The sequence below is a fragment of the Triticum urartu genome, chromosome 7A (assembly GCF_056163025.1).
Source record: "Triticum urartu cultivar PI428250 chromosome 7A, HENAU_Tu73, whole genome shotgun sequence".
NCBI lineage: Eukaryota > Viridiplantae > Streptophyta > Magnoliopsida > Poales > Poaceae > Triticum > Triticum urartu.
This window is the reverse complement of record NC_141879.1, coordinates 678,694,702-678,710,032: the sequence shown is the minus strand read 5'-3', so window position 1 is coordinate 678,710,032 and position 15,331 is coordinate 678,694,702. Positions and strand designations below refer to the sequence as shown.

General features: G+C 43.3%; 2 protein-coding genes across 2 annotated transcripts; one reads left to right on the top strand and one right to left on the bottom strand.

Moving 5' to 3' along the window:
• Positions 1-636: 636 nt before the first annotated feature.
• Positions 637-1,677, top strand: LOC147961409 (non-specific lipid-transfer protein C6-like). The gene is made up of 3 exons (XM_087536618.1): positions 637-1,175; positions 1,304-1,365; positions 1,496-1,677. The coding sequence occupies exons 1-2, from the start codon at positions 659-661 to the stop codon at positions 1,348-1,350; spliced, it is 564 nt and encodes a 187-aa protein (XP_087392744.1). The 5' UTR covers positions 637-658; the 3' UTR covers positions 1,351-1,365; positions 1,496-1,677.
• Positions 1,678-8,260: 6,583 nt separating this feature from the next.
• Positions 8,261-8,932, bottom strand: LOC125525936 (uncharacterized). Its single transcript, XM_048690939.2, has one exon. The coding sequence runs from the start codon at positions 8,897-8,899 to the stop codon at positions 8,327-8,329; it is 573 nt and encodes a 190-aa protein (XP_048546896.1). The 5' UTR covers positions 8,900-8,932; the 3' UTR covers positions 8,261-8,326.
• Between the last annotated feature and the right edge of the window lie 6,399 nt (positions 8,933-15,331).

Genomic DNA, 15,331 nt, shown 5'->3' with positions numbered 1-15,331 from the left:
TTTCCAAAATAGTACCTTATATGGAAGATTTGAATCCTTTAATATCAGAACCGTCATGCAAAATTCATAACAAAAGTATTGTATGTGTAGCATGGTTTTTTATGTATGACTTATATGCATTTTTGCTAGCTTTCGGCATGCGCCTCCCTGCAGCCACCAGCCACCAGATGACACTGTTTAGTTATTGTTGCGTTGTGCTTATTCTATGGACACGTCAAGTATCTCTCCTGTTTCAACGCACGGACATTTGTGCTAGTTTCCCCTAAAGCACATGCCGTATATAACTAACACTCCATTTCCCTTGCGCATATATCCCTTCTCAAATACCAAGTCTCCCCCCTTGTTACACGGGCTTATACATAGCCAGCGCGCGCACGGCGCACACGTTTTGGATACTAACGAACTAACTACACTCACGCACTAACTAAACTGACTATCAGGCATGCATTGCAACCCACATGCATCGCCTAACAAATTGTCAGATGTTTCGTGAGGAGAGAACACAAGATATGGATCGACCCCAACAGAAAACATCTCTATCTCCTTATCCCAACGCATCATACTTCACCTGCATCCTCCTGTATATAAGTTGATCAAAAACCACAAGTTCGTAGTACCACAATTCACACCTTGCAAGAGCCCAAACTAGTTCCATTCCATGGGGCCATCCGAGTCCCAGCATCTCGCCTTGTTCCTCGCCATCGTCATCACCGCCGCCATGCCGTTCCCCTCGGCGGCCGCCGTCCCTGCCAAGGCCCCTGCTCCCTCCGCTAGCAACGATGCAGTAGCAAAACCATTGGCATGGTGTATGATTCCTTGCCTTCCGATCCTGCCACCCATATTATGTGTACCACCGATATTCTGTCCCCCAACGCCAAGTGCGCCGCCGCCGCCATCCCCTTTCAAGCCGCACCCCAAGGAGTGCCTACCGTCGCTGATGGGGCTGATGCCATGTAAGGATTTCCTCACCAACAGCACCGCGCCCAAGCCTCCACGCCAAGGCAAGTGTTGTGACGGCGTCCGGTCACTCTTCCAAAATTTTCCCATCTGCCTTTGCCACGTGTTCAACGGCGGCGACCTAGACAAACTCATGTCGGCACCCATGGATGGAGGCCAACTCTTTGGCCTCTCGTCTGCTTGTAACACCAGTCCGAGTGACTTTGTACCCTGCTACGGTAAGTCGTTATTGCTCTTGTTGTGTACAAATTGTTCAGTGTATTACCGTGCTCGGTTTTTAAGATATATATTGTGCCCATCTCCAATTATGAACCATGTGAATCTTTTTTCATGGATCGGAGAGCAGGTGTGCCACCGATGAGGGCCGCACCTACCCCTAAAGCTGCTCCATAATCGGCTCAATATCAGGTAACTGGTTTGTTTCCGGTTAAATTGAATCATATTTTTCGTGGGTGATAGTTCATTCATGGCTGCATCCATGAACTAGTATGCCTATTTCTGTATTGTAATTTAACTTGTGTTTATCCGCGTTTTGCAGAACCATTGCCGTAGTAGCATTACAGATGGAAGCTAAAGATGTCGTATGCCTAGATTTGTTAGTATCATTCTTAGAAGATATATAGTGCGAGTTTTTAGTTCGATTAGGGATGATATGTAGCTTCATTTGTGTCAATCTCCGAGTCGTCTTTAGAAAATTTGTTCGTTGCGATTGTGAACTATATATGTGTCTGTTCTTTATGAATGTCCGTGGTATGCAATCATCAAACGTGCACCCAGTTATCGAATTATTTAATTACTTGTACTACTCTGCATGCTCTCCTGACTATCCAACGCTCCTAATTAATCTATCTAGCACTGATAGACTGTGAAAAGAAATATGATTTCTCGCAAAAAAGAAAAAAGATCATCGCCGCAAGTTGTACTCTACGATCGTTCCTTAATGCCGCAAAGTAAGCACACATCGTGTGCATCTTCAACTCATTTGCTATTTCTCTTAAGGAATCTCCAACTTGAAATGTTTTACTTTTTGAGAGAGAGGACCAAAAATGTGGTCAAGTCCTGCTATCTTGTGTGTCGCGCTGGCGCGTTCCTCCAAGGCCAACAGGTACGAGCATGTGCTTTCGAGTGCTCCCGAAAACATGGGGCGAGGGCGAGGCCAATGGCGCGAGCCTCGCATGATCGCGCTCACCATGCCGCGGCCCAGCAACGGTTCCCTTGCATGAAGTTTAGTGCAAAGAACTGACTAAACAGGAGTAGATTACAACTTTGGTCGTATAGTAGCCAGTTGGCACGTAACACAATTATTCTCGTACTCAAGAAATGTTCCAATATGATCGGTGCACATGAAAGGTGGGTTGTAGACAAAACCTGTGAATAGTTTGTAATCTAAACCAAACCTAGATCAGTCCATACATGTACAAGTCTATCAATCAAACCAAACTAATCCAAACTATCTATCTATCTATCTATCTATCTATCTTCTATACCTATACCTACCTATACTAATTACAGACTCCCAAGTAATTACCACGTTAATTAGAAATTAGGAGCCATTCATCTGGTGGGACCGAGTTATTACGGTGTAGATCTTCTGAAAAACCTAGGTTAGTTAGAATCGAAAAAAAAACTATATTAAGCATCTGATTTTCCTAGGAAACATCTCTGGCTATTAGACATGCCCACGCATAACCTAGGTTAGTTAGAATCGAATAAAAAAACTATATTAAGCATCTGATTTTCCTAGGAAACATCTCTGGCTATTAGACATGCCCACGCATCCTCTCCACCTCTCACACGATCTCTCACGTGTGGGTCATCTTAGTCAGGACCTCATAAAACTATTAACCATCAGATCTTCCTAGGAATCATCTCAAGCCATTAGAATACATAGTCCCACGTGCATACCTCCTCTTCACCTCTCCTAAAATATTTCACGTGCAGGCCATCTCTCCGTCTGAGCGATCTCTATTGGCCGCCTCTTCGACTTGCTGCCGTCGTCCACCCATCTCCGTCACCCTGATCGTGCCTCCTACCGGCGTCAACGATGCCGCAGGTCAGCACGTCCTCTTCTGCCTTCTTTATCCATTATCTCCATCCCCAGGCCAGTTATAGGGGTAGTCTCCTCTTTCTGTGATTGCTATTGGCCTGTTACAATCATTACTCTCCTCATCTCCTCCACACCGCCTTATGTTTCTTCTTCGATTATCAATTTCCCTTCAATTGTAGAAGAGACAACCACCTTTCTCCATGCTCTCTGTATTGGCTTCAGTCCTCTCTGTATTGGCTTCAGTCCTTTGCCGCAAAACTTTCTAGAACATGTAAACGTCACAGTTATGATATATGTGCTTCGATGATCTTGAAGCTATGTATGCTTATACCTGCGTTAAAAACTTCTTCCATGATCTCCTTGATGTGTAAGCTTAGTTTTTAATGTTCCAATAGCTGGCAAAATATTCTATGAAATTTGCAGCCTACTCAAGAATGACGACTTCACCATTGTGCTCAACTTCTTGGTCGGCTTTCTCATCATCTTAACCTCCCCTCATCGACTCCTTCCGTCCAGGAGCTACACACACTACAGTTTTCTCTCCCTCCTATCTGATTCACCCTCGCTGAAGACCTCAATCTTTCTTCCATGTGCACTTATGTATTAGCCATGGTTTACCCATCACTTGAACCAATCAATGGTTGCATAGGAAATTAGCACGGCACCATTGCCATTGCTAGACATCGCTTGCATCTGTCAATCCTATAAGGTCTGCAAGGAGCAATGATTGAGTAGGTTTTTCATTTTAAGGGATTTTTTTGTTGTGCATCCTGCAGTATGAGACTTGGTCTCTAATGAGCGTGCACATTCTAGGTTTTCACTTTGGGGAGATTTTGATGACATGAGTCCAGTAGTTCCAGGCATATCTTAGATACGTATTACTGCAATGGGTAAGATTAGGTGATATACAATTCAATTATGGCATTCAGTTCACCAAAGTGGATGTTCCGCACAGTGAACTCAAACATCTGTTCTAATTTTGTAGGAAAGCCGCTAAGTTGTTTTGGAGCATTATTTGGTTTGTAAAATCTACTTCTCTAAATTACAAGCGAAATACTACAGTTTTGTTAACTTGGATATGATCTTTCAATTTTATGCTCACAGCTCACGCCATGATCCAACAAGATACGTGCATCTTAGAAGCATAAAATAGGCTCTGTTCTGCTGGAGTTCTTTTTTGTAGTGCTATGGAATTCTTTTTTGTAGTGCTATGTACATTTATACATGGAGTAGATATGCATTCAGGAGGTCAAGGGCCGACACCTCAGCAGTATTTATTCCAAGCAGCAAGGGAGATCAGAAAAAGACGCTCAAGTTAACCTCTAGGTAGTTCTTCCTCATAGTTATTACTACTTTGTTAATCTAATGATGTTCCTTTGCTAAATTAAGAACATCCATGTGTCAGTTTACTTTCGTACAGTACGTATTCTACTTTGTATGGTGCTCGATCGCACTAGCTGCTATGTAATAAAGATCTGATTAGTAACACAAAGAAACTTCCAGTAAGTTTGTATGTATAGACATATTCAATGATACTAAACTATATGTTGTTGTAGTTGACTATGTTATACGTAAATGTGCAGACTTTATCGTGCTGACAAAGTTCAGTCTCTATTTCTTTCTTTACACAGAAAATATGCCTTTGCACTCATGTATTTCCATTCACATATAATCGATAGAATCATTGTATGATCAAATATTATATATAAATAGAAGGGAAGATGGTATGCCCTGATTAATTCTGACATCATATTCGTTAACATATGTCCTCTTTTACAGAGACAGGATGATAATGAATACATCCTTGGTACGTACACTTTGGACGCTCTTAAGTTCATGTATGGCAGATTTATCTCAATTGTTTCTTTTGCATGACACATTTAATGCAAATTCAGTTTGATCAAATCATCGAAAGCACAGCAGGAAAGTCAATTTTAATTCCGGTGATATTTTTAGTAAAGCCATACTAGGCAGAATTCGGTGCAGCGGTTCATTATTCATGGCCGCTCTTATTTATTTTCTATTTTCAGGTGAGGTAAATTAATTAATTGATGGACAAATATGATGTTTGTCTACACAGATGGTTCCACTTGAAATTATTATATGTTAGTATGAAATGATATTCTTTCGATGTAAAATTACATGCTAGATTATGCATCAATTCAAGAATAACTGAAATTCTTTGTTAGTACACAAAATTATTTTGGTTCAAACCACCACCGGAGCCTCTTTGTTTTTACAAGCTTTTTTGTTCTGTTTTTACAAGCTTGGCATAATGTTCTCCTTCTACACTTCCGTAAGAATGCTAAGATAATGTATTGTACTTCGGAAATATTCATTTATGCAAAAGATAGTTTTGTTCTACTTATATACGAGATCATGGATCATATATTTCAAAACCGTACTGTCTTTGCTAATTGGTTGGTATAGAATTTTTGGTCTTCCAAATAAATATTTGCTTTCGCGCATTACTTGGGCTGAATAAACTAATGGGCTTTTTCGCAAAAAAATAATAAACTAATGGGTTCCACCATATGTGCTAGATTTTCTAAATGGAAAACGAAGTATCAACATATTAGGTGAATGTGTGAATGTTGTTTCAAAAACTGATCAATACCAAAATTTTCATGCCGAACGATTGCTTCTCATTATATTAGAACTACATTTTATATTGTTGTCCTTTTATGCATATATATATATATATATATATATCGTAAATGATGTAATATTTTTGTTTCTTCTTTCTAACATTGAATGAGTGTATTAGCAAAAAAACAAAAACATTGAATGAGTGTATTTGGCTGTTTCATGTTTGCACCCTTTTTTGCCTGCTATTTGGATCTCTAACTATTTTCTGCAGAGCTTTGTATTGTATTTCACTGGTGTCTTGGGTTGTTTTGCATGCTATTAAGTATTTTTTTTAGTCATGCAATATTATCATGATCGTGCAAGGATCAAAATCATAGTTTGTCCCCTATTCATTGCAACTATCCCTTTTTCATGATATTAGCTATAACATGGTCCAAGACTAGACAACTATAACGTGGATTGATTAGACGTAGATAGTGATTTGATAAATTGGTGTGCCGTGTGCAGGGGTGTTTGTGTTGACAGGATCAAGGTGAAAGATACATGGGCAGCGTAATCATGTCGCATGGTCTTCCTCCAGATAATTAAATTGTTCTGGTTTCTCTAAAAAAATTGAATTGTCTTGGTTTAGCTTTACTATTTGCTTATACCGAGTTCCTTATTAATCCGTTCTTTAATTTTATTGCAAGTGCATGTGCGAGTCCAATGTTCAAATTTTCCATCCCGTTCAATGCAAAATGTGCAAAGTTACATGATAATTCTTGAAGTACCAAATAAGTTAAATGATTTGATTGATTAATTAATCTATTGTCTAGGTAATACATATAGTTGGTAACAGATAGTGGAATACTTGACAGAGCAACATTTTTCATACATTCTCACTTAACCAATACTATAATTTACATCATTAATGGAGGCTTACATATAGCACCGAAATTATAAAAAACTAGCCCTGCGAATGCACGGGTTGGCGACTAGTTAGTGCTAATTACCAAACTGAACTGCTTGTGTTTTCAAACCAAACCAATCCAGCCCATTTCCTAAAATCGGTTTGTGCCCAAAATTTGAAACTATGGACTGCACATGCGCACGTGGATAGCTACTGAGTCTATCATACTCATTTCCATAATTGAACACCCAGTCTATTGATGCACCTTGTTGCAGCCAGCGAAGTAGTGGCCGGACATGCCGGCTAGCCTCGGGTGCACAGCTGCGTAACACCAATGCGTATGTACGCGACTTGGTCGCCGGCAGCAGCGTCTTCGTTCGTAGCAACATCGCACCTGTAGAGAGAGAGAGGGAGAGAGAGAGATTGGCCGGAGCTCCAGCCAACGGTAGCCTAGCAGCCCTTAGCCTAGCGGCGGCTGCCCGTCGAGGCTGCATGGACGATTTGGTCGCTCGATTTAGTTTCAGACCGTGAGTTGAAACTGTTTGAGACCAAGCAGCCTATGTCCAGACCAAACCAATCCAGCCCAAAAAAAAGTATAGCCCAGACCAAACTAAATTAACGTAGTGTCCAATCCAATGACAGCCCAATAGGAAACCAAACTGAGACTGTAGTTTGAATCCAAATTATTCCCAGGTTCTTGTAGTCTCAGACACAGTTAACCAGCGAAGCAAAACCGTTATAATCGAACCAACAACCGACTTCTAACCATGACATATCAGGAGCCTCGATTTAAAAGAAGCTTAATAACTTAACAGATTAGCCCAACCTGGCACCAAATCTTAAATCCACCCCTGACAATAGATCATGCATGTAACACTATGTAGCGGTCAGAGCCGGCCCTAAGCCATGGCGAGGAGTGCAGCCTCCTAGGGCCCAGCATGTCCAAGGGCCCACCATACACTCTCTGTGCACATGTATTGACACATTTGAAGGAAAAAAATAAACTGAGGAAGGTAGCACTCGCAGCCCATTGACGGTGGAGCCAGCCAATATATCCTAATTGCTTCGTTTTGTGTGAGACAGCGCCGCCGGTTCGTTCTTCTTCCCGTCCAATCTTCTTCCTCTCCCAATTAATTGCACCAAGTGCCCAGGGGGCCGGCACCCAAGCGACGCTCATGAATGGATTGTCAGCTGTATCATCTCCTTAATTTCTTTGCCAGTGAGTTCTGTACTAGTAGTAGATAGGTTCTTCTGAAAGTACCCAAGGCGACAAGGCCCTGGTGGTGACCTCCTTGGCACCGGCGACGAACTGAAGATGCACCACATTCGGCTTGCCGCTAAGGCATTGACACTAGCACCGGTCCACAAGTAAATTGTTCATCCTATGGATTGTCCGTCTTTTCTTGTTTATTGCGAATTATGTGACGATTCTCTTGCATGGAACTCTCACACAAGTAATTGTTTCATGTTAAAGATGATCGACCATCACCACATTACCACATGACGATTATATGTTGCTGGGGGTTTATCTTGTGACATTTCTCTACTGTTCTTGTATGGAAGGTGTTTCTGTTTTTGTTCAAATTTCAAATTGCTACTTCTAGATATATCATAAAATATTTGTTTAAAATTACTGTTGTGTCATATGGATAGTTTGAACGGACTTGCGGCTGCGACGTGCAGCAGCGAACATGGAGATGTAAGGTGCGATGTAGGGCCCATTGTACCATGTTCGCACTAGGGCCTCCGAGATGCTAGGGCCGGCCCTGGTAGCGGTGTACTCAATGCCTGGTATTTATTATTTGCTCTCTGGTGTCCGGACTGCCTCTTGATCCATCACACACTCATATGCCTAACAGTTTACCAAGCATGTTCGCTAGCACTGCTTTGTTCCGGTCGGCCACCACCATGGGGTACAGCGGCGTTTTCACCAGAGTCGGCGTCAACAGCCGGTCCCTACACTTCTCCACACTATTTATCACACGCGTGTACTCGTCGGCGAGGCCCGTGAAGCGGCAGCTAGGGAGCGTCTCGTCGGCGATGCGGTCGATGGAGCTGTCGGCCGGTGCGTAGTCGTTCATGCACCCCTCATAGGCGTCTCTCTGCTTGCCGGAGAGCGAGGAGTTGTGGCTGAGCTGGTTGCTCGCGGCGAGCTTTGTGTCGTCGAAGGAATTCGCAGCGGAGTGCGCCGCAAGGATCGCGTATGCGGTGGCCCTCTCCTTGTGCGACGGGGACATGTCGGCACCGCCTTGGCGCATCATGCGGATGCAGAGGTCGTACATGAGCTTCGTGCCGCAAGCCTTCTGGCAGGCGGCCACTGCGCCCAGTAACGGGACGTTGGGGCAATCCGTCCGAGCGGCTGCCATGCGAATGGGTACTAGAACGAGGAGCAAGGGAATGATCTTGGCCATAGCCATAGAGCACCCCGCGTCTCTTTGTGGGGTGATATGCTTGTTGTCCGAGCTAGCAAGCACAACATTGCACTATATGTAGTATATATGTGCATTTAAAATCTTTCAAAAAAGATTTTGTACATTTAATTAACTGATTTGATTTTATAATAAATGATATGGAGTAACGATGAAGATGTGATGCACCGCATGGTCAACACATGTACATGATGACAAGTGAGAAAAAGAAACGAGTAAGATTTATTTATTTGACATTAATACCCAATATACTCTACATCAATGATAAAATCTTTACTATTAAAGGGAAATTGACACGTTGTTGTTTGGCACACATATATTAGTGCAAAAAATAATCAAATCAATCTAAAAATCAAGTCATTAATGCAATTAGTTAGTCAGACAATTAATTATGTGCGGAATTAGTTAGGTCCATATAAATAGGCAATATTTTCAAGCCTAATCAATTTAAAACCAAATCATTAATGCAATTAATTAATTAGGCGGGTAGTTAATTAAGCCCTCGTACAATTAGAAAGAGAGGTTTTTTCCAATTAGGCAGGCAATTAATTAATTGGGCCAACAGATAATTAGTCCATAGACAGCTAACTACACTCCCATATAATTAGACAGACAATTAATTAGGCATGCAATTAATTAATAAGGCACATAGTTAATCATGCCAAAACAATTTTTAATTAGGCATGTGATTAATTAATTAGGCACACGGTTAATCACGCCGAATCAATTTGAAAGCGCTTACGAGTGAGGACAGCCAGCAGACTCTCGCCGAGGTTGGCGACTGCCAGCAGGCTCTCAGCAACATGGACGACCAACACTTGCCAACATGGACAACAACCACTATGCACTCGCGACAAGGGTAACCAAGCGCCCGCCAATATGTATGATGACTGTGCTCTATAGGACGTCCACATGCTGACGGTTTTTGAAACGATCGCAGGTGAGGGCAACAGGGGCTTGAGGATGATAATAGTCGAGGGCTCCGACCGCGCCTTTGAGGATGAGAGGTGATGACTAAGGACAAACGGTCACAGGCCACCACTCTTCAAATATTGTATCATTTTGTAGCAACACCGAGGTGTTTAACTAGTAAAGTGTAAATGATTTGTCCAGCGTTGGGATGCCAACACGCGTATTGTGGTACCATGAATACATTTTTTTTTGAGGCAGAGGAGAGAAAATCTTGCATTCGGTTCCATTTTTTCTCTATGAAGAATAGCCTTTCATTCGAATTTATAGATAAAACCGCATGGCCAAAAAATACAAGGCATTGAGGTAACCCTCATAGAAAGCTAGACAGGGCAAACATCATCTATTGTGCACGAGGAGCACACGGTTGGTTGCTAACAAATTGTTCTCGAGCAGAAGCACATGACTGGCAGAACCACAAATATAAGCGACCTCAATTGTCGTGGAGAAACGTTCTAGCGCCTCCTGGATGAAACCAGTAGACTGCGCTACCGAGTCCTACCGAATTGCCATCAGAGAGCCTTCTGCCTATCGCTCTGACCATGGAGCACTACCGAGCTACCTGACGACGCAATCACTTGGAAATTTGAAGAAGCAAACAATCCTCCAAACATCGGAACCAATAATGCTACGAGCAGCGATCCAAACCAGACCAAGAAACGCTGCTGCAACCAGAAGAAATCTTCACCAACAATCCCCCCATGAGGATTACAGCACAAATATGTCATTGTGGTGTCCCTCACAATGGACAAGGGTTTCAATACGGTGCAGAGACAAGAGGACAAAAGGGTACTGTGATGCACCCCATGAGGGATGCGACTGAAGAAATATGCCCTAGAGGCAATAATAAAGTTATTATTTATTTCCTTATATCATGATAAATGTTTATTATTCATGTTAGAATTGTATTAACCGGAAACATGATACATGTGTGAATACGTAGACAAACAGAATGTCACTAGTATGCCTCTACTTGACTAGCTCGTTGATCAAATATGGTTATGTTTCCTGACCATAGACAAAGAGTTGTCATTTGATTAACGGGGTCACATCATTAGGAAAATGATGTGATTGACTTGACCCTTCCGTTAGCTTAGCACTTGATCGTTTAATTTGTTGCTATTGCTTTCTTCATGACTTATACATGTTTCTATGACTATGAGATTATGAAACTCCCGTTTACCAGAGGAACACTTTGTGTGCTACCAAACATCACAACGTAACTGGGTGATTATAAAGGTGCTCTACAGGTGTCTCCAAAGGTACTTTTTGGGTTGGCGTATTTCGAGATTAGGATTTGTCACTCCGATTGTCGGAAAGGTATCTCTGGCCCACTCGGTAATGCACATCACTATAAGCCTTGCAAGCAATGCAACTAATGAGTTAGTTGCGGGATGATGTATTACGGAACGAGTAAATAGACTTGCTGGTAACGATATTGAACTAGGTATTGAGATACCGACGATCGAATCTCGGGCAAGTAACATACCGATGACAAAGGGAACAACGTATGTTGTTATGCGGTTTGACCAATAAAGATCTTCGTAGACTATGTAGGAGCCAATATAAGCATCCAGGTTCCCCTATTGGTTATTGACCTGAGACGTGTCTCGGTCATGTCTACATAGTTCTCGAACCCGTAGGGTCCGCACGCTTAAAGTTAGATGACAGTTATATTATGAGTTTATATGTTTTGCTGTACCGAAGGTAGTTTGGAGTCCCGGATGTGATCACGGACATAACGAGGAGTCTCGAAATGGTTGAGACATCAAGATCGATATATTGGACGACTATGTTTGGACACCGGAAAGGTTCCAGAAGGTTTCGGACATTTGTCAGAGTACCGGGGGTTACGGGACCCCCCCCCCCCCCGGGAACTAATGGGCCTTGTTGGGCCTTAGTGGAGAGAGAGAGAGAGGGGCTGGCCAGGGCAAGAGGCGCGCCCCCTCCCCTTGAGTCCGAATAGGACAAGGAAAGGGGGAGGGCGGCGCCCCCCTTGCCTTTCCCCTCTCCCACTCCTTCCTTCCCCCTCCTTCTTGGATTAGGAAAGGGAGGGGCAACCCTACTTGGAGTTGGTTTCCCCCTCCTAGGGCGCGCCACCCCCTTGGCCGGCCCTCTCCTCCTCACCCCCCTTTATATATGGAGGAGGGGGGCACCCCATAGACACAACAATTGATCTCTTGATCTCTTAGCCATGTGCGGTGCCCCCCTCCACCATAATCCACCTCGATTATATCGTAGTGGTGCTTAGGCGAAGCCCTGCGTCGGTAGAACATCATCATCGTCACCACGCCGTCGTGCTGATGAAACTCTCCCTCAACACTCGGCTGGATCGGAGTTCGAGGGACGTCATCGAGTTGAACGTGTGCAGAACTCGGAGGTGACGTGCGTTCGGTACTTGATCGGTCGGATCGTGAAGACGTACGACTACATCAACCGCGTTGTGCTAACGCTTCCGCTTTCGGTCTACGAGGGTACGTGGACACACTCTCCCCTCTCGTTGCTATGCGTCACCATGATCTTGCGTGTGCGTAGGAAAATTTTGAAATTACTACGTTTCACAACAGTGGTATCAGAGCCAGGTTTTATGCGTAGATGTCATATGCACGAGTAGAACACAAGTGAGTTGTGGGCGATACAAGTCATACTGCTTACCAGCATGTCATACTTTGGTTCTGCGGTATTGTTGGATGAAGCGGCCTGGTCCGACATTACGCGTACGTTTACGCGAGACTGGTTCTACCGGCGTGCTTTGCACACAGGTGGCTGGCAGGTGTCAGTTTCTCCAACTTTAGTTGAACCAAGTGTGTCTATGCCCGGTCCTTGAGAAGGTTAAAACATCACTAACTTGACGAACTATCGTTGTGGGTTTGATGCGTAGGTAAGAACAGTTTTTGCTCAGCCCGTAGCGGCCACGTAAAAACTTTGCAACAACAAAGTACAGGGCGTCTAACTTGTTTTTGCAGGGCATGTTGTGATGTGATATGGTCAAGGCATGATGCTATGTTTTATTGTATGAGATGATCATGTTTTGTAACCGAGTTATCGGCAACTGGCAGGAGCCATATTGTTGTGGCTTTATTGTATGCAATGCAATCGCCCTGTAATGATTTACTTTATCACTAAGCGGTAGCGATGGTCGTAGAAGCATAAGTTGGCGAGACGACAACGATGCTACGATGGAGATCCAGGTGTCGCGCCGGTGACGATGGTGATCATGACGGTGCTTCGGAGATGGGGATCACAAGCACAAGATGATGGTGGCCATATCATATCACTTATATTGATTGCATGTGATGTTTATCTTTTATGGATCTTATCCTGCTTTGATTGACGGTAGCATTATAAGATGATCTCTCACTAAATTATCAAGATATAAGTGTTCTTCGTGCTGAGACACCACGTGATGATCGGGTGTGATAGGCTCTACGTTCAAATACAACGGGTGCAAAACAGTTGCACACGCGGAATACTCAGGTTAAACTTGACGAGCCTAGCATATAATAGATATGGCCTCGGAACACTAAGACCGAAAGGTCGAGCGTGAATCATATAGTAGATATGATCAACATAGTGATGTTCACCATTGAAACTACTCCATCTCACGTGATGATCAGACATGGTTTAGTTGATTTGGATCACGTGATCACTTAGAGGATTAGAGGGATGTCTATCTAAGTGGGAGTTCTTAAGTAATATGATTAATTGAACTAAAATTTATCATGAACTTAGTACCTGATAGTTTCTTGCTTGTCTATGTTGATTGTAGATAGATGGCACGTGTTGTTGTTCCGTTAAATTTTAATGCGTTCCTTGAGAAAGCGAAGTTGAAAGATAATGGTAGCAATTACACAGAGTGGGTCCATAACTTGAGGATTATCCTCATTGCTGCACAGAAGAATTACGTCCTGGAAGCACCGCTAGGTGTACCACCTGTGCCAGCAACTGCAAACATTGTGAATGCCTGGCAGTCACGTGTTGATGACTACTCGATAGTTCAGCGTGCCATGCTTTACGGCTTAGAACCGGGACTTCAACGATGTTTTGAACATCATGGAGCATATGAGATGTTCCAGGAGTTGAAGTTAATATTTCAAGCAAATGCCCGGATTGACAGATATGAAGTCTCCAATAAGTTCTACAGCTGCAAGATGGAGGAGAATAGTTCTATCAGTGAGCATATACTCAGAATGTCTGGGTACTGCAATCACTTGATTCAACTGGGAGTTAATCTTCCGGATGATAGCATCATTGACAGAATTCTTCAATCACTGTCACCAAGCTACAAGAGCTTCGTGATGAACTATAACATGCAAGGGATGGATAAGACGATTCCTGAGCTCTTCGCAATGCTAAAGGTTGCAGAGGTAGAAATCAAGAAGGAGCATCAAGTGTTGATGGTCAATAAGACCACCAAAAAAAGGGCAAAGGGAAGAAGGGAAACTTCAAGAAGAATGGCAAACAAGTTGCTGCTCAAAAGAAGAAACCCAAGTCTGGACCTAAGCCTGAGACTGAGTGCTTCTACTGCAAGCAGACTGGTCACTGGAAGCGGAACTGCCCCAAGTATTTGGCGGATGAGAAGGATGGCAAGGTGAACAAAGGTATATGTGATATACATGTTATTGATGTGTACCTTACTAATGCTCGCAGTAGCACCTGGGTATTTGATACTGGTTCTGTTGCTAATATTTGCAACTCGAAACAGGGGCTACGGATTAAGGGAAGATTGGCTAAGGACGAGGTGACAATGCACGTGGGAAATGGTTCCAAAGTCGATGTGATCGCAGTCGGCACGCTACCTCTACATCTACCTTCGGGATTAGTTTTAGACCTGAATAATTGTTATTTGGTGCCAGCATTGAGCATGAACATTATATCTGGATCTTGTTTAATGTGAGACGGTTATTCATTTAAATCAGAGAATAATGCTTGTTCTATTTATATGAGTAATATCTTTTATGGTCATTGTCGGTGTCAAAACCGGCGGATCTCGGGTAGGTGGTCCCGAACTGTGCGTCTAAGCCGGATGGTAACAGGAGGCAGGGGACACAATGTTTTACCCAGGTTTGGGCCCTCTTGATGGAGGTAAAACCCTACGTCCTGCTTGATTAATATTGATGATATGGGTAGTACAAGAGTAGATCTACTACGAGATCAGAGAGGCTAAACCCTAGAAGCTAGCCTATGGTATGATTGTATGCTGTGGTTGTTGTCCTACGGACTAAAACCCTCCGGTTTATATAGACACCGGAGAGGGTTAGGGTTACACAAGGTCGGTTACAAAGGAGGAGATATACATATCTGTATTGCCTAGCTTGCCTTCCACGCCAACTAGAGTCCTATCCGGACACGAGACGAAGTCTTCAATCTTGTATCTTCATAGTCTAACAGTCCGGCCAAAGGATATAGTCCGGCTGTCCGAAGACCCCCTAATCCAGGACTCCCTCAGTA